This window comes from Mya arenaria, chromosome 15 (assembly GCF_026914265.1).
Source record: "Mya arenaria isolate MELC-2E11 chromosome 15, ASM2691426v1".
NCBI lineage: Eukaryota > Metazoa > Mollusca > Bivalvia > Myida > Myidae > Mya > Mya arenaria.
This window is the reverse complement of record NC_069136.1, coordinates 46,008,141-46,030,557: the sequence shown is the minus strand read 5'-3', so window position 1 is coordinate 46,030,557 and position 22,417 is coordinate 46,008,141. Positions and strand designations below refer to the sequence as shown.

The 22,417-nt window shown below is 35.2% G+C and overlaps 1 protein-coding gene across 1 annotated transcript; it reads right to left on the bottom strand.

Moving 5' to 3' along the window:
- Positions 1-7,192: 7,192 nt before the first annotated feature.
- Positions 7,193-20,053, bottom strand: LOC128220283 (flavin-containing monooxygenase 5-like). Its single transcript, XM_052928623.1, has 11 exons — positions 19,779-20,053; positions 17,957-18,141; positions 17,435-17,604; positions 12,723-12,884; positions 11,807-11,933; positions 11,235-11,405; positions 9,846-9,954; positions 9,128-9,277; positions 8,534-8,719; positions 8,044-8,177; positions 7,193-7,593 (listed from the first exon to the last, which is right to left on the bottom strand). The coding sequence occupies exons 2-11, from the start codon at positions 18,136-18,138 to the stop codon at positions 7,407-7,409; spliced, it is 1,578 nt and encodes a 525-aa protein (XP_052784583.1). The 5' UTR covers positions 18,139-18,141; positions 19,779-20,053; the 3' UTR covers positions 7,193-7,406.
- Between the last annotated feature and the right edge of the window lie 2,364 nt (positions 20,054-22,417).

The following is a 22,417-nucleotide window of genomic DNA, read 5'->3' as shown; positions in this document are numbered from 1 at the left end:
AATCTTATTGATGTTTATCATAAAATATGTCTTCAATTCAAAACGTTTCTCAATTAATAGTTGTTTATATATTTGCATTAAACATCCAAAGACATGTGTTAAAATATCAAATTAATAATGATACTGAAACTGGTTCAATATATAAATACAGGTGCAATCGCTAAGTCATCGCCCAAAGTCCGCTATGAACAAAAGGCACGCAGCATGATACATTATGCATAAAAACTATTGTTTATCATTCATCAGTTATCACGTGATGACGTAAATTTTAATTCAATTGAGTGTTGATAACATAACAAGTCAAATTCCTCTAAATAACCCATTGTTTGCAGATTACGTAAGCTTTCATAGTCACAAATGTTTTGTTTTTTAACGTCTGCAGCATTTACGTCTGTCGTAATGGTTGAGAACAAAATTGTTTTGCAATTTACAGTATTTTGTTTATTTGGTTTCACGTTGAGATTCGCCCACCATTTAAATCTTTCTCCGTTGCTTAAATAATGTGTTACTTTGTCTATGTATTTATTTTTATCCATTGTAACAGGTGTATTCGATTCATCCGCTTTGTTATAACGATACTCATCATGAGCCAAACCGTTAAGCGCATGTATCTCCCTGTTACAAATATAAGAGCGGAAACGTTTCTGTCTCATAGAAAGAAGAATATCGTTTAAATTTACATTTTACTGACCGTTCCAAGGCCGTACCTAACAATCCTTGATAAACATACCTATCTTTTTATATATAGTTTATAAATAGTATGTATGCACTTTTCTTCCACATACTTATATGGTAATATCTTTGAAAATCTTCTTTTTTGAAACCACAAGGCCAACACTTTTGATAATTGGTTTGTAGCCTCATGTAGTGGCCGTTACCAAGAGTGTTCACCGGCTCCATCCCCGAGGTCCGAAATATTATATATACTTGAACAGTAACATTTTGAAAATATTTTTCTCTGACACTGCATGGTCCATATCTTTGATATTTAGCATGTAGCCTTATGTAGTGATTCTTTACTAGAAATGTACAAATAATGTTCATAGGCCAAAGTTTGTTCCGTTCACGGGCGTTCAGGTTTCCTTTATACTTTATAAGTAAAATCTTTGAAGATCTTCTTCTCTGAAACTACATGGCACTGTCGTTTGATATTTGTAATGCAGCCTCATGGAGTGGCCTTTTACCAAAGTTGTTAAGATTATGTTTCCGGTAAAAGCCTACCACGCACCGTATGTGCGTGGTTTTCTTTGAACTTTCATGGCAAATCTTTAAAAAATCATCTTCTCTGAAACTGCAAAGCACTGAACCTTGATATTTGGTATCATGCCTCATGCCGTGGTCCTTTACCAATGTTGTTTTCGGGGTGATAGCTGTCCCCGCCGCATTCCAGTTTTCTATATACTTGTTTAGTACAATTTTGAAATTATTCTTCATTTTTACCACATGGCCTAGACCCTTGATATAAAGATTTCTTTTACACACGAGTATTAAGAGTATCATCATTTGCATGATTATAACAGGCTGTAGAATATGTATTTTAGAAAAATGTTGAAGACTGGTAACTTGACAGAGTTTTTTCTTCTGTTTATAAGATATCTGTGGATAAGTTTAAATACTGAAGTTAAGATATCATATGTACTAAGCTTGTCGAATATTTTGAGAGGTCCATTTGAAATTCACCTACACACTTGTATTAATTCAGGGGGGTTTCAAGTCTTCAACGAGCCTTAAAAGGATATTTTTACATCCATATGTTGTTCTGAAAGCTGCCAGAAAAGATGTTTTTATCAAAATGACTGATCCGTTGCCCACTTATGACCCGGTCATATACCTTGAACATTGATGGTAAAAATGATTGGTCTATAGTTCTTTTGTATCCTTCAAAAAGGAGCAACAGTAGCTGGAAACTAGATTAAGAATGTGAAAGCCTCACATTAAACAAGAAATGTCAGCTGATAAGGACCATAACTAAACAAAATCTAAGGCTGAATAGCCAGCATTGAACGGTTTAAAACGAGACCGGTGGACAGAAAGCTAAATGTGGGCTGGCTCAAAAACATATACACACATTCGAAATTAGTGAATTTCATGTATTGATTTCTTAATTTGAATCTTCATAATGCTGTTCGAATGTAATAACATATTCCCAGCCTAGATTTTCAAAATCATATAGCATACTGATAATTAATAAAGGATTAATACACCTTTTTAGCTCGACTATTCGAAGACTAGGTGGGCTATACTACTTGCCCCAGCGTCGGCGTCGGCGTCGGCATCCGTTTAAAGTTTTAGGGCAAGTTGGGATTTTCACTCATAAGTCCAATACCCTACATTCATTTGACTTAATACTTCACGCAGTTGTTCAGGGCCATCACATGATGAGGTTAGATAACTCCATATTATTCTTTACACAGATTATGGCCCCTGATTGACTATGGAACTTAGGTAACAGTTTTAGGGCAAGTTAAAATATTTATTAATAACTTCTATATCCTTTGTTCAATTGACTTATTACTTCACACAGTTGTTTAGGACCATCACACAATGAGGTTACATTACTCCATTTTATCCTAAATACAAGTTATGGCCCCTGATTGACTTAGGTTAAAGTTTTAGGGCAGGTTAAAGTTTTAGGGCAAGGTGGGATTTTCACTTAAAACTCCAATACCATTCATTCAATTGACTTAATACTTCACACAGATGTTCAGAGCTATCACATAATGTGGTTAGATAACTCCATATTATATTTTATACAAATTATGGCCCCTTATTGACTATGGAACTTAGGTTAAAGTTTTAGGGCATGTTGGGATATTGTTTAATAACTTCGATACCCTTCATTCAATTGTCTTAATACTTCACACAATTGTTCAGGACCATCACCCAATGAGGTTACATAACTCCATATCCTTAATACAAGTTATGGCCCCTGATTGACTTAGGTTAAAGTTTTAGGCAAGTAAAAGTTAAGTGCAAGTTGGGATTTTAATAAAAAAAACTTCTATACCGTTCATTAAATGCACTTAATAAAATTCAAAATTATTTACGACCATCTTACAACAAGAAACATAACTCCGTTTTAAGCCTAAACACAAATTATGGCCCTTGTTTTTTTTATTTATTGATTTTTTTTTTAAATTTCCATTGAAAGGCATATTTGTATATTCTTAACCACATTCTAATAATGGGAAATCAAGTTATTTGAATGACTTGCGTCATTGTTTGGGCGGGCTGGTGGGACGGCAGCATCAAAGTCACCTTATGTATCGAATAATTTTAGTTAGGTTTGACATAAAGAGACCAAACTTGGTATTATTACATCGTTATTGTATTTTAAGTCAAAGCGGCGTAGTCGAGCGCGCTGTCTTACGACGGCTCTTGTTAATGTCATTACCATTTGCAAAGGCCCATAAAATGGTTTACAGCCCGAGTGCGTTGCAAAAGGAACATTAAGTAGGAAACTCATAAAACGAATAACTTTATTAGCTTGGAAAAATAAACTTGGTCTCACCATTACCCTTCAGACTGTTGAGGCATCATAGTTGGGGCTCATTCTGAGAAAGCTTTATAGAGAGGTCCGAACTGAGAGCAAAAAATTGTTATCGCCTGGAACGCTGCGTAAGATAAGAGCCGGTATCCATGAATGACGAATGTTTAAGGTAGTAGGTTAAAACAACACATATACTTTACTTGTAAATCTAGTCATCATGCGAATTATAAAAAAAACACCGTGACACAACAACTCATCGTTTCCAGTGTCACCTTTGACATAGCTGGAAATAAATGGAGTATTATACGAAAGACTGGTATTTCGTGTTCACTATTTTACGATTTCTCACGAATTGAACTTCAAGTCACGGTTTCACCAAAACATCTCTTTATAGCACCCTAATGACGAGTCACTTGCTGTGGCGCAATACTTTGTATTTATTTTATTATACACTTTATGTAAGCATATTTATGATAGTTCAATAGATTATTTCCATAAGCAGTACCTTTCCAAAAACATATTGCTCCAAAACAAAATAAAATAACCCTAAAAAAACTTATATTGAAGTAGTTTCTTGGCCTATGCAGTAAATTAAAGATACTGTACGTCATGAACGTCAGTAAACATCACCCCATGGTGAAATGTACAAAAACGCATTTTTCTATTTTAATTGATTCACGAAAAGGTGATTCAAGCCATACTAGAAAATAAATTATTCATGTGTTTCCGGTCCGGATAGAAAAATCCGACCCGCGGGCAACCCGGCAAACCTCGTTACCTTGAGACGAAGGTGCCTTCGGGTCGAATTTTTTATGCGGACCGGAAGTACTTGACATATATTATTAGTCCATACAACTTCGAGGTTCAACGTTAACCCGAAGTTAAATTATGTAAGGCGACTTTGTGATCCATATTCAACGTTGTCTCGTCGTCGGGTGTTTGTTAGGAACCTGCAGTCAAATGTATAAAGCTTTGCTAGGTTGTCCGTAGATTATATTTTGGCCGATTTGCACATTTATTGGTTAATAATATTGATTGGGTAATGATGTTGGTTAACTTTGACCAAACAAAAGAACAAATTTAAATAGGCTGCTGTCCTTAAATGGTGACCTCAATCTCCAACTATTGCGACTTTAACATTGGTTCAGCATTTCGTCTTAATTCGTTGAGCGATTAACCAAGGGTTAAGGAATATCCTTCTTAGGGTGTATGACATGTTGGGGGCAGACATACAAACCTGTTACCTAGAACAGTGACCATGGCCTTCAGTAGGCGAGGCTGGAAATAAGTCTGCGTGTTGCCCAGATGAGGTGAACATTTACACGGTCGTGAACAAAAACCCGGCTATCATCTAAAAAGTCATGAGTCGACACAAACGGCACCATCATTACACGTGACATATAAATATATCAAAAATTGCATTGTGACCCTGCCGTAGAGCAATGGTCCTTGCTCGTGAATGCCCCACATTGTCTTGAGGTGGTAAACCCCTGTGGTAAGTTTTTTAAATCGGTTCATGCACCAAGAAGTAATTGAACGGACATGAACTGCGACGGACAGACAGACGTAATAGATCAATCATATAGTCACCAAAACAGAAATGAGCGTACATGTATCTTCGTTGAGGACAATCATCAATTGCGTCAAACAGATAACAAAATGTTTAATGTTAAACGATTAGATATTAATTATCTTGTGACATTTACCCTTGATTAAGTGACCCCTGAAAGCCTCTATTACACATATAAATTATCTGTATCGAAAGGTTATCAAAATGTTGCGAGCTAAAGAATTTGATATTTTACAACCTGTTACCTTTGATCAAATGACCCAAAATTGTACCTGAGTTATTTACGCAACATGTTCTAGCATGCTGTAAATCAGGAGGGCTATATCGGGCATAGCATATACAAAATGACCACTGATCTATCTAAGTGACATATACAGTTTTGTTGGAATATGTGGCATATTCGTATGACCAATTATTTTCATGACGTATACATTTTTGCTTTATGGGGAGGAGGGGGGTGGAGTTGGTGGGGAGTAGAGGAACACAAATAAGTTTTCAAAAATGTGTTACATATTTGTATGAGTAAAAATACGGTTCAACAGAGCTATATGTTTCGTACTAGATGAATAAACTTCGGCACGGCAATCGACTTTATCCGTTCAATATGAAAGAGTTTAAAAAAGGCTGATATGTATAAAGTGATAATGATACGCCGTAATTCCAATTAAACAAATAAAAACATATTAGTGTCTGTCCTACATTGTCAGCCCATCAGGGGCACTAAATTTTTAAAATGTTCCGTCTCTTATTTATGAAGAATCGTTACTTATTGCTGAAGACAACTCTTTATTAATAACTGAATTGCTATAACCGCGCGTGCGCCTACTGTTTGCATATGCAAAGGCGCGATTTCAGTGTCAACACTGATTAAAATGGCGTTACGCTATCTTGCAGTGATTGACAGGTCTTTTTGACAGGCGCACGGATTCATTTTAAAGCTGATACAATTTGGGAGGGACTAACACTACGTCGGTTTGAATTAATTCAGTAATTTCTTCGTGAATAAGGAACCACGGTTGCTTCGCTGTGCTCCGCTTCCTTAAGCTACTTATTCACGAAGAAATTACTTAATAAACTCTAACCTATACAAATAATTGTCCCCAGTACTATTGAAACGGCGGGTCAGCTATCAACTCTGAAGTGGTAAATACGACAATGGATCAAATTGAATGAAAACATACTTCATATAAAAAAATTGAAACAGTTTTTACGATTATGCTTATTTGTGCGAGCGAGAAAACGTATATTATAGTAACTTGGCTTCCTCCATTTTGCCACCAATAATGAAAATGAACGTATATGCATTGTGCTAGTTTTTGTAGTTTTTTTATTCCTTTTAAAGTTTTACGACGTGTTATGAAATACGAAACGGCAGTCACTGAAACTTTTGCGTTGTTTTCGTTAAAATAGACGAAAGAGCGAGCACCTAAAGGCTATAGAATGACTATATACTTTCCTACGAAAGTTAACGATACTATTTCGGAGTATAAGGTTTCTATGCAAACGTTTGGCGTACAATTATTACATATACGTATACCGACGATATTTTTTAATTAAATGGGATTTACGTGGTAGACAAACCCAGTAAATTTTCGAATTGGAATACGCAACATTTCGAAAGATACATGTGTCGTTAGCGATGTGATACATCAGTCAATAATATTCAATGCATTGTACACCGATTTCAATTTCATGTAAGTTTTTTGAAAATTTTCTTTTTTTATTTGCAGTTTTATCATCTGGTGTGTAGTCCCTTCAAACAGATCCACTAGTTTGACTATATCTGATTATCTACTACGGATTGAAGGTACTGATTGAAGAAAATGCCGCGAATTAGGGCCCAATATCACAAAATAACATCAGTCAAATCTCAATCTCAACTCATTTTACCACATAACATCCATCTTTACCATATTTATTATGGCTCATATTGCACATTATAATTGAAGTGAGTTACATGTATAGCAAATATAGGCAAAATTTATAATTTATAATTTAAAGTTGTTTAATTAAAATTTGCTTATATTGTTTAAAAACATACCTATACTTGAAGTAATTTTATAACTGTGTTACAGATGATTACTTATTTGTATGCAAATCAAAACAACAACGAAAGAACGACAGTGAAAAAATATTGTTGTATAACACAACTCAAAGAAAAATAAAAAACTTTTTCTTTTTGTTTTGATTTTTGCATTTATTATTCACATGTTTTTTATATGCTGCGTTTCAATTGAATAGTTTATAAATGTTCAATAAAATCCAAATTAGTATGGAATAAAACATTTCAAAATACAATTAAACAACTATCCCGGACATTTATCCAATTTATACTGTCTCAAAGTCCTAATATATTCCAAACACCCTTGAAAGGAAGTAGGCCAGCACGAGTCCTATCACTGAAACCACGAGGATCCCCGAGTAGTTCATGAGATCGGTTAGTGGGACTTTCTTGACGGCGTCGGCAGCGCCACTCCAGCTGTTTGGACCTTGGAGCCGCCATTGGGAGGCCCCGCAAGATGACAGCAGCAACCTGCGTATAAAATATCAAGTGTTTGAACATTACGGGCCAATTGCAAAAAAAAAAAAAATACCAATAATACAATGGAATAAAATATCATTATTAAGTTGCGGCCCTTGAACTGTCAGCAACCGTGGTTTTCTATGGGAATTAAGATTACCTTTTGGCCAACTTGCACATTTAAACAATTGCATGTTTGATTTATTTTGAACAACTATTAATAATATTGCCAACTTATCCAAACTAATGACTTATTATGCCTTATCATATGCAGCAAATATCATTAAATATCCCTTGATGGTTTTTAAAGATAAACAGCATTCACACACCTAAAACCCTTTTGTGTTGAATAATATTTTACCACAACGAAAAGTGCGTATGATCCAAAAGATATAACACTTGAAAACACCTTTTAGCACTTTTGAAATAGTTATCAGTTTAAAGCAACAGCAATAGTTTTACCTCCATGCTAAACCTGGATTTGTCATCGGACTGGGTTTTGCCCCTATAAGGTCGGCTATCTCGTCGTTGTACACAATTGGGTCTCTCTGAATGGTGTGCCTTGCCGACTTGTAGTACTTGGAGGAACATACTATCTGTAATGAAAATGGCAAACCATAATGATAGATGTGCTATGCTTTTTATGCAAAAGAAGCGCAGTGAATGTTTAGGAACGACTGAAATTACAATTTCAATCTGAATAAGCAAGAATCCTAAACTATCCAGATATAACTTTATTGCCATGATCGGTTTATCTTTGCTCCGATGTATATCAATTTGTTTGAAATAGTACACTTGTATCATGACGGAGGTCAGTAGCACCCCTGTTATATAGTATTTACCGGAGTAAATATGTGGTATAACCACTCGCAAACCGAACGGAGATACTCAGCACGTTTTTAGACTAATAATTGCACTATTGTTTGGTATGCCCGTATGTATTAGTTCGTACCTTTTCTTCAGCAATGTTCGCCTCCATTTCGGACTTGCTGGGAAGCTGCACCTGGCCTTTGCACATCTCGGCAAACCAGCGGGCTTGTATCTCCGACATAGTCAACACCCCGCCAGAAGCCGGCTGAACGAAGCCAATAAACGCCAGAGAACTGCCGATTTCTGGGCTGAACACATTTTTGTACAACTGGAAACAAATGGAAGGAAATGGTCAAATATGAAACGAGTATATAAAACACATTACAATTACAGTTTGAAAAATATAACATGTACTTCGTTACAATTATAGTTTATTTTTACAAATATATGCAGGTTTGATGTTACCAACTATGTATACACGTTCTCCTCAGAATAACGTTGTTCGTAACATAATTACCACACCAGTTCACGTTCGTACAATAAGACAATTTGAAAAGGATTGAGTCCATACACATATGGATGAATCATTTACACATACAAAGAAACTGTATTCCTCTTTGGCCTGGTTATAATTGAGGTATACACCTCACAACACGGACGCCATATATATATTGCATGTATATTTGTTTCCAAAACTAAATAGATTCTCTAAATTCAAGCTTAACTTTAACAATACCTTGATATCATTATGTTCGTCATCCAGTACCACATCTCTGACCCCGTCCTCCAAGTAGGGGAGATCAATCTTGTATCCTGTACACAGTATGATGTTATCAAACTCCGCGCTCGTGTCGTCCATGAAAACTACCTTGCTCCCTTCAATTCTCTGAAATGCAAAATTAATGCATACATTAACATTAGAACAACCAATTAAGACGTATGCAAAAAGCATTTATACATTAACATTGAAACAATCATTCAGGCGTTTGAAAAATGCATGGTTACATTAACAGTCGAACAAAAAACTCAGAAGTTTGTGCATTAAACTCATGTGATCATGCAAAATGAAAATTCATGGTCTCGCATTACTCGAGCCAAGGGGTACGAATATTCTAACACTGTGCAGATACATGGACGGCAGGGAAAACAATCAAGAGCATGTCGACACAGATATGCAAATATTTACAAATTACTAATAAATGTACAAATAAACCGATATGCTGTAAACGCTAATAAGGTGTATTCTCAAGAAAGCACAATTAAGTAAGTAAACGCAAAAGCTTATGCTCCTGACATCATTACAAATGCATCTAGAACTCGGGTGTAGCAATGCCATAGAACATCATATTTCATTGCCATTTGAAGAACACCGACAACAAGAAGAACCCTCCAAAACTCAACCTAAATCAGTTAATTTCAAACCGCATAAGGTTCCAAGAGCATAATTATTTTACCTGAACATTTGGCACCACCTTGATGTTCCCCCTCTGTATGTGATGTATGAGGGTCGGGCTGACAGTCGGCTGGGTGGACAAAGCCTGCATCTTGGGGTTTAACTTCCACCTGACATAATGCTCATATAAATCAGAATCATTTGCTGTTAATAATAAAAGATGTAATAACTTAATTGGTAAGTTAAAACTAATATACCTTTTATATTATAAATATATTTGTGATGTAAATTCACTGTTTTTTAAAACAGTGTAGTAACTTCAGAAGCGATGTCAGATATGATATTGTGTGTGATATATAACGACGTTTTATGCTATAAATAATCAAATTAGGATTTATGATATTAATATAATAATAGAATAAATGATTTGTGGACCTTCAATATAAGATATTTAGCATACTAGTTAAATAACATTTTACATAAGATGTAACAGTGTATACAAACATGTTTAATGTATAATTCACTTTTATCTCATATTGTTATCTCCTAAATCATCCCCCTAAGGCTAAATTGATACGTCGCTCCTCGGATATCAGATAAAGTGACTGCTCCTTTTCTATACCAAATCAAATCAGAATAATACATAAAAAACTTTCTTGTGAAGCTATGTTGCATCAAAAAACGCACAAAAAGTTGTTACAGAGACTAAGTCCGGTAGTTCTTAATTTAAATTCTCCTAGCCATGTCGGCCATTGCTTGGTGCATCTAAACAGGCATATATATTATGTTTTTAATTTTCATCAACCTGGTTTGTCCCTGTAGTTTTAAACGTATTGTTATATCCTACTGGCGACTTCTGGAAGATTGAAACAGTGATATGAATAAATATGGTGTGTAATAGTATCACTAAATCAAACTCAGAAGGGAGAATAAAGTAATAATTGTTTAGGAGTAATGATCATTATAGGATATTAAGGAAGAAACGGTTTCGCCTTTGTCCGCTCAAAATTTCTAATTTTAAACAAAAGTGAATGTATATGAATTTGTATTTCTCCCGCTCACTTACTTATAGGACACAATCCGACGAACAAACATAAAGTATGACCTAGCTTAATGCACCAGTTAATTGTAACCACGCCCCCCCCCCCCCATCCCTAGGTCGGGGGAATAGCGGGACTTTGACTTTCGGTCCAGCCAACCCCGGGTAAGATCCCCGTCCTGCGGGGACAATCTGCTGGTAAAATCCCAGCCAAATGCCCCCGCACCCCACGAACTCTAAGTAAGGTCCATTCCCGGCCATTTTTGCCACAAAGACAAAACCACCGCATTCACCTGAAAGGTAAAAACACGGGCCATTTCCCCGGCTATCCCCGGTATAGGCCCGGACCTGGGGGAGGGGGGGGGGTACAATTAACTGGTGCATAAGACGGAAAACTACAGTTTATATTACTTTCTAGGATGTCCACTGATAATCTTGATGACCGCCTCGAAGATAGTGTTTGCAAGTTTCCACGGGAGTTTGAAGAAGAGCCTACACGCGTACAAGTCTGTGGCATGTCCAAATATGTAGTTGGGTACCACCCAAGCCCCTGATCTGGTACTTACGTACACAGACTTACACCTGAAATAACGATAAGAGTTATATTGTGCTTATCTTTACTTTACCGAAACAGTCAAAGTGCGTTTGCTTATTTAATATTTTCAACTATATTCCTTGAACTCTAGCTCGCAAACGAATGCATTATCGATAAAACAATCATAATCATGAACACGTCCATTTTGATCTGTTTAATCAAATAATAAGCATCGATACAAAGAACACAACGAAATATATAAAATGAGGTACTCTCTGTCTGTTGCACATGATACAAAATATAATCTAAAATACGTTTTTCTTTTTTTACAACAGCTTAAAGTGATAATATTATTTTACCAAAAACCCAGTCATAAATAAACCACTAGAACGACTGTAATATTACTTTTCTCAAACTGGAATAGTGGACACAATAGTTGCATGTATACCTGCCAACTGTGGCACAGTTCACGGCGACGTCAACAGCACTGTTACCAATACCAACAAGGAGAACCCTCTTTTCTGTCATCCCATTGGCTATGGCATCGTTGAAGGACACACTGTGCATAATATCGCCTGTAATGAAACAGTGGATCCAACTGTATTTGGTTTTAAAAACAGACTTAATTTAGCATGGATAATTTATAATGATACAAATTTACCAGATACAAATAAGTGCAAATGGACAATTGTTAGCCTTTTTGTTGTAACTACATATCTAGTATTTATGTATTTAAATAGTTAACTTTTTCCAAATCTCATCAATATGATATTGATATACTTGCATGTTTTTGGTTTAAAGTATTCTCTTTTTCTAAATTTGTAAAAAATTAAAAGTATGGATATTCTAGCAAAATTATAATTATCTTGATTGTTGTTATTGAATGTTTTACACATGTATAATGTTTATTTTATTATGTATACTGTGTATTATATATCGGCGAATAAATTAAATAAAAAAATAAATAAAAATGAAACAGTGGATCTGGATGTCCAAAATAAGCATGCACAAACACCCAAAAGAAACATAGCATGGATAAATAATTAGATGAAGGTACAAAGGTTAAAAACGTTTACATTTCACTGATATGCATTTGAACTGTGTATAACATTTTTATACTCAGTTTAACAAACATTCGATATAAACGATACACAGAAATCACAGGGGTGCAGAAGCAAGCGATATATTATGATAGTGTCTACTGTTGCCAAGTCCAAGCCCACGTTTGGAGACCAACAGAAACGCAAGAAAACAAACAACAATTGACATCTAAAAACCGTTTATCAACAGAGTTGCGTTACACATACACCGCCTTATACATTGGATCTATATTTACTAAGAGTTTCTAGATTTATATCCTATACCTTTGAATGAATCTTGTCCAGGAAACTTTGCATAACTTGGTTTGGCGTGGTGACCAGTTGCTATAGCAACAAATTTGGAGTTTATCACCTCTTCCTCTGCTGAGTCCTGAACAGTTTTTCCATCTGCTTCTACTTGTTTAATCTTTGTTGTCCACGTATTGTCTGGAATATAGAATTTGTGTTCCAACCGTTTCCCACGCAAAAGTATAAATTTGTAAAAACTGTTGTTGTTTTTTTACTTATTTCAAGTTAATTCAAATACGGAATTCTGTTTCATTATATGATCATAGCCGCATTTTAAAAACACTTTGATTTTTTTGGGTCACAAGATATCACAATCTATCATTATTAGCAATTAATGGATGAAATTATCAGCTTGTTTGTACGTAGGATGCGATACCTAAACTATAATTCTCATTATTCACAAATGAATATCAAAATAACGTAACCACAAATTTAAGATAATTTAAACCAAGACTAAGATCGCTAACGTCTTCATTAAAGCCATTGGCTCCTTACTATACAATTCTTATTTTATACTGTTCATGTAAATCTTAGCTGAAGTATTTAATGCCTATTAATGCGCAATTCAACTTTGCAACACAGCGTTAAAAATAGTGTGTCTATGCTTTACAACAATTGATACTTTACCAACACCACGTAAAAATGTTGTTTCTATGCCTTTAAACAGTTCATACTATACCAACACCGCGTTAAAATGACGTGTCTATGTGTTCAAACGGTTCATACTATACCAACTCCATGTTAAAAATGACGTGTCTATGTGTTCAAACGGTTAATACTATACCAACACCGCGTTAAAAATGATGTGTCTATGTGTTCAAACGGTTCATACTATACCAACTACATGTTAAAAACGATGTGTCTATGTGTTCAAACGGTTCATGCTTTACCAACTCCATGTTAAAAACGATGTGTCTATGTGTTCAAACGGTTCATACTATACCAACTACATGTTAAAAACGATGTGTCTATGTGTTCAAACGGTTCATGCTTTACCAACTCCATGTTAAAAATGATGTGTCTATGTGTTCAAACGGTTCATACTATACCAACTACATGTTAAAAACGATGTGTCTATGTGTTCAAACGGTTCATGCTTCACCAACTACATGTTAAAAACGATGTGTCTATGTGTTCAAACGGTTCATGCTTTACCAACTCCATGTTAAAAACGATGTGTCTATGTGTTCAAACAGTTCATACTATACCAACACCGCGTTAAAACGTTGTGTCTATGTGTTCAAACGGTTCATACTATACCAACACCGCGTTAAAAATGACGTGTCTATGTGTTCAAACGGTTAATACTTTACCAACACCGCGTTAAAAATGATGTGTCTATGTGTTCAAACAGTTCATACTATACCAACACCGCGTTAAAAACGATGTGTCTATGTGTTCAAACGGTTCATACTATACCAACACCGCGTTAAAAATGACGTGTCTATGTGTTCAAACGGTTAATACTTTACCAACACCGCGTTAAAAATGATGTGTCTATGTGTTCAAACGGTTCATACTATACCAACTACATGTTAAAAACGATGTGTCTATGTGTTCAAACGGTTCATGCTTTACCAACTACATGTTAAAAACGATGTGTCTATGTGTTCAAACGGTTCATGCTTTACCAACTCCATGTTAAAAACGATGTGTCTATGTGTTCAAACAGTTCATACTATACCAACACCGCGTTAAAATGATGTGTCTATGTGTTCAAACGGTTCATACTATACCAACTTCATGTTAAAAATGATGTGTCTATGTGTTCAAACAGTTCATACTTTACCAACACCGCGTTAAAATGATGTGTCTATGCGTTCAAACAGTTCATACTTTACCAACACCGCGTTAAAAATGACGTGTCTATGTGTTCAAACGGTTAATACTTTACCAACACCGCGTTAAAAATGATGTGTCTATGCGTTCAAACGGTTCATACTATACCAACACCGCGTTAAAAATGATGTGTCTATGTGTTCAAACGGTTCATACTATACCAACACCGCGTTAAAAATGACGTGTCTATGTGTTCAAACGGTTAATACTTTACCAACACCGCGTTAAAATGACGTGTCTATGTGTTCAAACGGTTAATACTTTACCAACACCGCGTTAAAAATGACGTGTCTATGTGTTCAAACGGTTAATACTTTACCAACACCGCGTTAAAAATGACGTGTCTATGTGTTCAAACGGTTAATACTTTACCAACACCGCGTTAAAAATGATGTGTCTATGCGTTCAAACGGTTAATACTTTACCAACACCGCGTTAAAAATGATGTGTCTATGCGTTCAAACGGTTAATACGTTACCAACACCGCGTTAAAATGATGTGTCTATGCGTTCAAACGGTTAATACGTTACCAACACCGCGTTAAAAATGACGTGTCTATGTGTTCAAACGGTTCATACTTTACCAACACCGCGTTAAAAATGATGTGTCTATGCGTTCAAACGGTTAATACGTTACCAACACCGCGTTAAAAATGACGTGTCTATGCGTTCAAACGGTTAATACTTTACCAACACCGCGTTAAAAATGATGTGTCTATGCGTTCAAACGGTTAATACGTTACCAACACCGCGTTAAAAATGATGTGTCTATGTGTTCAAACGGTTAATACGTTACCAACACCGCGTTAAAAATGACGTGTCTATGTGTTCAAACGGTTAATACTTTACCAACACCGCGTTAAAAATGATGTGTCTATGCGTTCAAACGGTTCATACTTTACCAACACCGCGTTAAAAATGACGTGTCTATGTGTTCAAACGGTTAATACTTTACCAACACCGCGTTAAAAATGATGTGTCTATGTGTTCAAACGGTTCATACTTTACCAACACCGCGTTAAAAACGATGTGTCTATGCGTTCAAACGGTTAATACGTTACCAACACCGCGTTAAAAATGACGTGTCTATGTGTTCAAACGGTTAATACTTTACCAACACCGCGTTAAAATGACGTGTCTATGTGTTCAAACGGTTAATACTTTACCAACACCGCGTTAAAAATGACGTGTCTATGTGTTCAAACGGTTAATACTTTACCAACACCGCGTTAAAATGACGTGTCTATGTGTTCAAACGGTTAATACTTTACCAACACCGCGTTAAAATGACGTGTCTATGTGTTCAAACGGTTAATACTTTACCAACACCGCGCTAAAAATGACGTGTCTATGTGTTCAAACGGTTAATACTTTACCAACACCGCGTTAAAATGACGTGTCTATGTGTTCAAACGGTTAATACTTTACCAACACCGCGTTAAAATGATGTGTCTATGCGTTCAAACGGTTAATACGTTACCAACACCGCGTTAAAATGACGTGTCTATGTGTTCAAACGGTTAATACTTTACCAACACCGCGTTAAAATGACGTGTCTATGTGTTCAAACGGTTAATACTTTACCAACACCGCGTTAAAAATGACGTGTCTATGTGTTCAAACGGTTAATACTTTACCAACACCGCGTTAAAAATGACGTGTCTATGTGTTCAAACGGTTAATACTTTACCAACACCGCGTTAAAATGATGTGTCTATGCGTTCAAACGGTTAATACGTTACCAACACCGCGTTAAAATGACGTGTCTATGTGTTCAAACGGTTAATACTTTACCAACACCGCGTTAAAAATGATGTGTCTATGCGTTCAAACCCTTAATACGTTACCAACACCGCGTTAAAAATGATGTGTCTATGCGTTCAAACGGTTAATACGTTACCAACACCGCGTTAAAAATGATGTGTCTATGCGTTCAAACAGTTCATACTATACCACCTCCATGTTAAAAATGATGTGTCTAAATGATATGTCTATGTGTTCAAACAGTTTATACTATACCAACTCCATGTTAAAAATGATGTGTATATGCGTTCAAACAGTTCATACTATACCAACTCCATGTTAAAAATGATGTGTCTAAATGATGTGTCTATGTGTTCAAACAGTTTATACTATACCAACTCCATGTTAAAAATGATGTGTATATGCGTTCAAACGGTTAATACTTTACCAACTCCATGTTAAAAATGATGTGTCTAAATGATGTGTCTATGTGTTCAAACAGTTTATACTATACCACATCCATGTTAAAAACGATGTGTCTATGCGTTCAAACGGTTAATACTTTACCAACACCGCGTTAAAAAATGATGTGTCTATGCGTTCAAACAGTTCATACTATACCAACTCCATGTTAAAAACGATGTGTCTATGCGTTCAAACGGTTAATACTTTACCAACACCGCGTTAAAAATGATGTGTCTATGCGTTCAAACAGTTCATACTATACCAACTACATGTTAAAAACGATGTGTATATGCGTTCAAACAGTTCATACTTTACCAACACCGCGTTAAAAATGATGTGTATATGCTTTCAAACGGTTAATACTTTACCAACTCCATATTAAAAATGTTGTTTCTATGCTTTCAAACAATTGATACTATACAGAAACCACGTTAAAAAGGTGAGTCTATGCTTTCAAACAGTTAATACTATACTAACTCCAAGTTAAAAATGGTGTGTATATGCTTTCAAACAGTTAATACTACACCAACACATCGTTAATATGGCGTGTCTACTATACCAACCTCACGTTAAGATGGTGTGTCTATGCTTTCAAACAGTTGATAATACAGTCACTTAAATTCAACATTTATTTCCACTTACTTTCTTTCTTCACATTCAGAACCTTTTTGTGAAATCGTATATGCTTTCTGAGGTCAAAATGTTCTACGTAATTTCCGACGTATTTCGCCATGTCCTTGTTGTGTGGGTAGTCAGGAACATCATCGGGGAAAGGAAAGTCCGAGAAACAATAGTTGTACTTGGAAACGTTGCTTAAAAACAGGAATCAGCGTTTTCAGACATTAGTAAGTTAAGTGTAAAAGTAAACGCTCTTAATGGATGGACGTTATGAACTCAGGTGATTGTTGTACATGTATTTGTAAACAGTATTTACTTAAATAGTTACCATATTGAATATACCGATTACTATTTATTATTTAATATGCAAGTCAAAGTTGATCTTTTGATATCAATTGTGTAGAAAAAGCCTCTTTAATTTCCTTTATAATAGTCTTGTAAGTATACAAAAAAAACACTAAAGAACGATGCTGTCTTGGAAATATATATTAGTAAAAAATGCTTATATATTGACAAGAATGTGAATGACATAAGGTTATTTCATACATATGTGTAAAGCTCATGACGCCATAGTCATTTTCTCTGAACTTCCACAATCCCCCGACATCGTCTGTACGTTCAATAACAACGGCGGAGAGGCCCGCGTCCAAGAGACATTTCAGAGTTACCACCCCTGATATTCCTCCTCCAATCACAACCACGTCCACTGCTTCTGTGTTTGTATCCATGCTCTAAAAACAATATATAGTCAGAGTAGTTTAATGTATAACATTATCGTACACCATTAGAGGCAATTGCACCAATCATCACATAAGTGTATTATGGTTGCAATGTGTTATCAAAAGGTAGCTTAACAGTTGAATTTGCTATTGCTCCGAAAATTATGCAAATACCAGTTTTTGTTTCAAGAGAAAAAACATTATTAATAAAGTGACTTATTTGACTAATTTTAAATTGCATGTATAAAGATTAGTTCTAAATTAGTTAAGAAGGCAACGGCTTTATAGTTTGTTCGCGTAAGGATGAATCTAATAGTATGAACAATGAGAGATGTATTATTTACGCGTTATATTTAATAATTAATGATGGTCATCAGGGCTAAATTGTACAGTGCGAGCATTTACGCGTTATATTTAATAATCAATGATGGTCATCAGGGCTAAATTGTACAGTGCGAGCATTTACGCGTTATATTTAATAATTAATGATGTTCATCAGGGCTAAATTGTACAGTGCGAGCATTTACGCGTTATATTTAATAATTAATGATGGTCATCAGGCCTAAATTGTACAGTGCGAGCATTTACGCGTTATATTTAATAATTAATAATGGTCATCAGGGCTAAATTGTACAGTGCGAGCATTTACACGTTATATTTAATAATTAATGATGGTCATCATGGCTAAAATGTAAAGTGCGAGCATTTACACGTTATATTTAAGAATTAATGATGGTCATCATGGCTAAATTGTACAGTGCGAGCATTTACACGTTATATTTAATAATTAATGATGGTCATCATGGCTAAAATGTAAAGTGCGAGCATTTACACGTTATATTTAATAATTAATGATGGTCATCAGGGCTAAATTGTACAGTGCGAGCATTTACACGTTATATTTAATAATTAATGATGGTCATCAGGGCTAAATTGTACAGTGCGAGCATTTACACGTTATATTTAATAATTAATGATGGTCATCATGGCTAAAATGTAAAGTGCGAGCGTTTACCCGTTATATTTAATAATTAATGATGGTCATCATGGCTAAAATGTACAATGCAAGCATGCTAAAATGTACAGTGCGAGCATATACACGTTATTTTTAATAATTCATGATGATCATCATGGCTAAATTGTACAGTGCGAGCATTTACACGTTATATTTAATAATTGATGATGGTCATCATGGCTAAAATGTACAGTGCGAGCATTAACACGTTATATATAATAATTAATGATGGTCATCAGGGCTAACATGGACAGTGCGAGCATTTTCACGTTATATTTAATAATTAATGATGGTCAACGTGGCTAACATGTACAGTGCGAGCATTTTCACGTTATATTTAATAATTAATGATGGTCATCAGGGCTAATATGTACAGTGTGAGCGTTTACACGTTATTTTTAATAATTAATGAAGACCATCACGACTAAAATGGACAGTGTGGGCATTTACAACCGAGTACGCTGTCGTTTTGAAATATTCAACTATAAAAGAATTCTTTCCCTAGACTTCTCATATATAAGATCAGATTTTTACTGTCATGATAATCACGACTACAATAATTTCGGATAGGTCATGGTAACCTATTAATAAAGTGACGGAATCGATCGCTATGCTGAAGAATAAAGGAACATACCTGAAAGTGTAGGTCGTTTACGGTAATCCTAATATCCAGATGTTTATTGGGCAACTGATGTCCAAACGACGTGATGTTACACACATACACACATGCAATCGGGCGATATCAAAGTCTTTTTCAAAGTGAAAGTAGAAAGAACGAAGTCCATTTTGAGATAACTTGCCGATTCGATTAATGCTTTTGTTTCGTGAAACTAGATTATGAACATATAATACATCAAACATATTTTCCAGGAGTCTGAACCGAATGACAATGATTTTTCATGCAGGCTGATATTGTACATTTCAATATTAAGATCTATGTATACGTTAAGTATAAATAGTTTGATAGCGTAAATATAACCCAGTGACCTACTTGGTGTTTATCTAGTTCAAATAGTTGAGGTACGGTTCAACTGCATAATCTAAAGCTACACCTTTGCGAACGTTATTCATCCGGATTGAATTTACAGCTGCTTGGCCTTCAACCCGTTTTTACCCGTTAGATGGATTTCAGATAACCTAAATATAGATTCTGCATATCATTAACTGACCACGTGTACTAGCTGGGGACAAAACATTGCTGAAAAGCCCCTCCAGGTTAATACATTATATAGTACAATATAGTTCAATGATAGAACATAATAGCAGACATCGATGATTTCGAGTTATTTAAACAAGTTGATTTATCAGATTATGCAAGGAAATTATCCTCCAGTAATGTAGCAACATATTTTAATGAATTATCTGTTGGGGCAGGAACTTTACCTGATCCTTACAAAATAACTGCAATTATTAGGGAGTAAATCAAACAGTGTAGCAGTTGTGTTTAGAGAGACAATGACTTTATTGAAAGATTAATAACAAAACTACTGAAAGTGTTTGTGTCAGATATTATCCCAGGGATAATAAAGAAATTTGAGTCAAACTAACATTATTTTCAGTATTTGTATTTTAATACAGTATATAAACAGATATATAAGAGTGAAACTCCCGTTATACTTTAAATTAACTTCTGTCCGTGTGTCTGTTTACTGACTGTGTTGTCTTACTTTAAGGTAGTATACTACCCTAATGGGCATCATTTCAAACTATGATCAGCTTGATTATTGCTAAATGCGTACCATTTTCCGGATTCAAGAACAAAATTTAAAAGCTTTCAACCGTCGAATAACACTTTTATCTAAACTTGAATTACACCCCCCCCCCCCCCGCATTTCAGATTGTTTTGTTAAAACAACATCACCCAAGAGACTAGAAAAATCCTTAATTTCATTTAGTTTTCAATAATTTAATATCAGAGTAACAAGTAATATATTTACATTCAGAAATAATACATAACTGATCACATCATCAACCAATATAATCAAACTGTACTGAAATAGCCATATATGGTATAACAATTTCACATACTGTTTAGACCGTGTAAAAATTGGAACATAGATGTTTTAAAGCAAAATCAACACGTACTAGAAATGGTGATGACCTGTTCTTTCCTATAAATTAACTTTAGCCTTATAAAATCATTTTGCAAAAAAAAATCTAAATGTTTTACCGTCTCATTTAAAAGTTTGAAATTCCCAATTTCAGCCGGACCTGAAAGTAATGAAAACTTCTATCAATGTGTACCGTCTCAACGGTGGCTCCAATGAGCAGCCTCGTTGGTTACCGCACGGTACCATACTTGCGAGCGAAATGTGCATGTTTGAAGACGATCGGAAGGCTTTAGGTTTGAGCTTGATTTAAAATACACTTGGATAATTCGACCGAATAAAATCCACGAAAAGGCAATGCCTCAGATGGTCCCGCAATCGGCAAATACAGTATTTTCTCAAAACAAGTCTAGAATTATCAATGCGATCTAGTAGGTGGTCGATTATCACTTTATATGGTTAAAATAATAAACGCAACAATTATGTTGCTGTCTCAAGCTCATATATGTGTTTCTCCGATTAGAATATCGCATAATGGTTTCCCAGTTTAAATCATACATGTTTATGCTCACAGATAAATATACCGACGCTATTTTTTTAAACTTACTGTGATTTTATGTGGTAGACAACCCCAGTAAATTTCGATTTTGGAAGAATGCGCAAAAACTGCGAAAGATGCATGTATCGTAAGCGATGTGATACATCAGTCAGTAGATTCAATGCGCTGTACACAACGATGACAGTTTTAATTTTTTTTTGACAATTTTCTTTTTTCTTGCAATTGTATCATATTGTGTCATATTGTGTCACATTAAATATTGAGATGCTTTATGGTATGAATGTGTTTCTGGGAGCTAGTACTTGGTACTTACTTTCCTTCTGAATGAGAACGGTCCTCGTTCGTTTCGGCAATGTAAAAGAACGTACCTGAATGTACTTATAAATTCATACCATGCATTCTTTTGTAGCATTATGTAAAGAAATAACTCACTTATGGTATGTCACTGGTCATCTGTATAACAATTATTATTTCACTCTTTTGCAGATTAGTTCATTTAATCTCAGTAACATTGCCACTTTATTTTTGAAGGATATACCGCCAAGTTGAGAAGCTAAACTCGGGTACCTCCTCATGCCGGTGGTATATGCAAAGGGAATTATATCAATATTTTAGTACATTTCTTTTTGAATGCACAATTGAGAGGACATTTATTTTACAGTAACA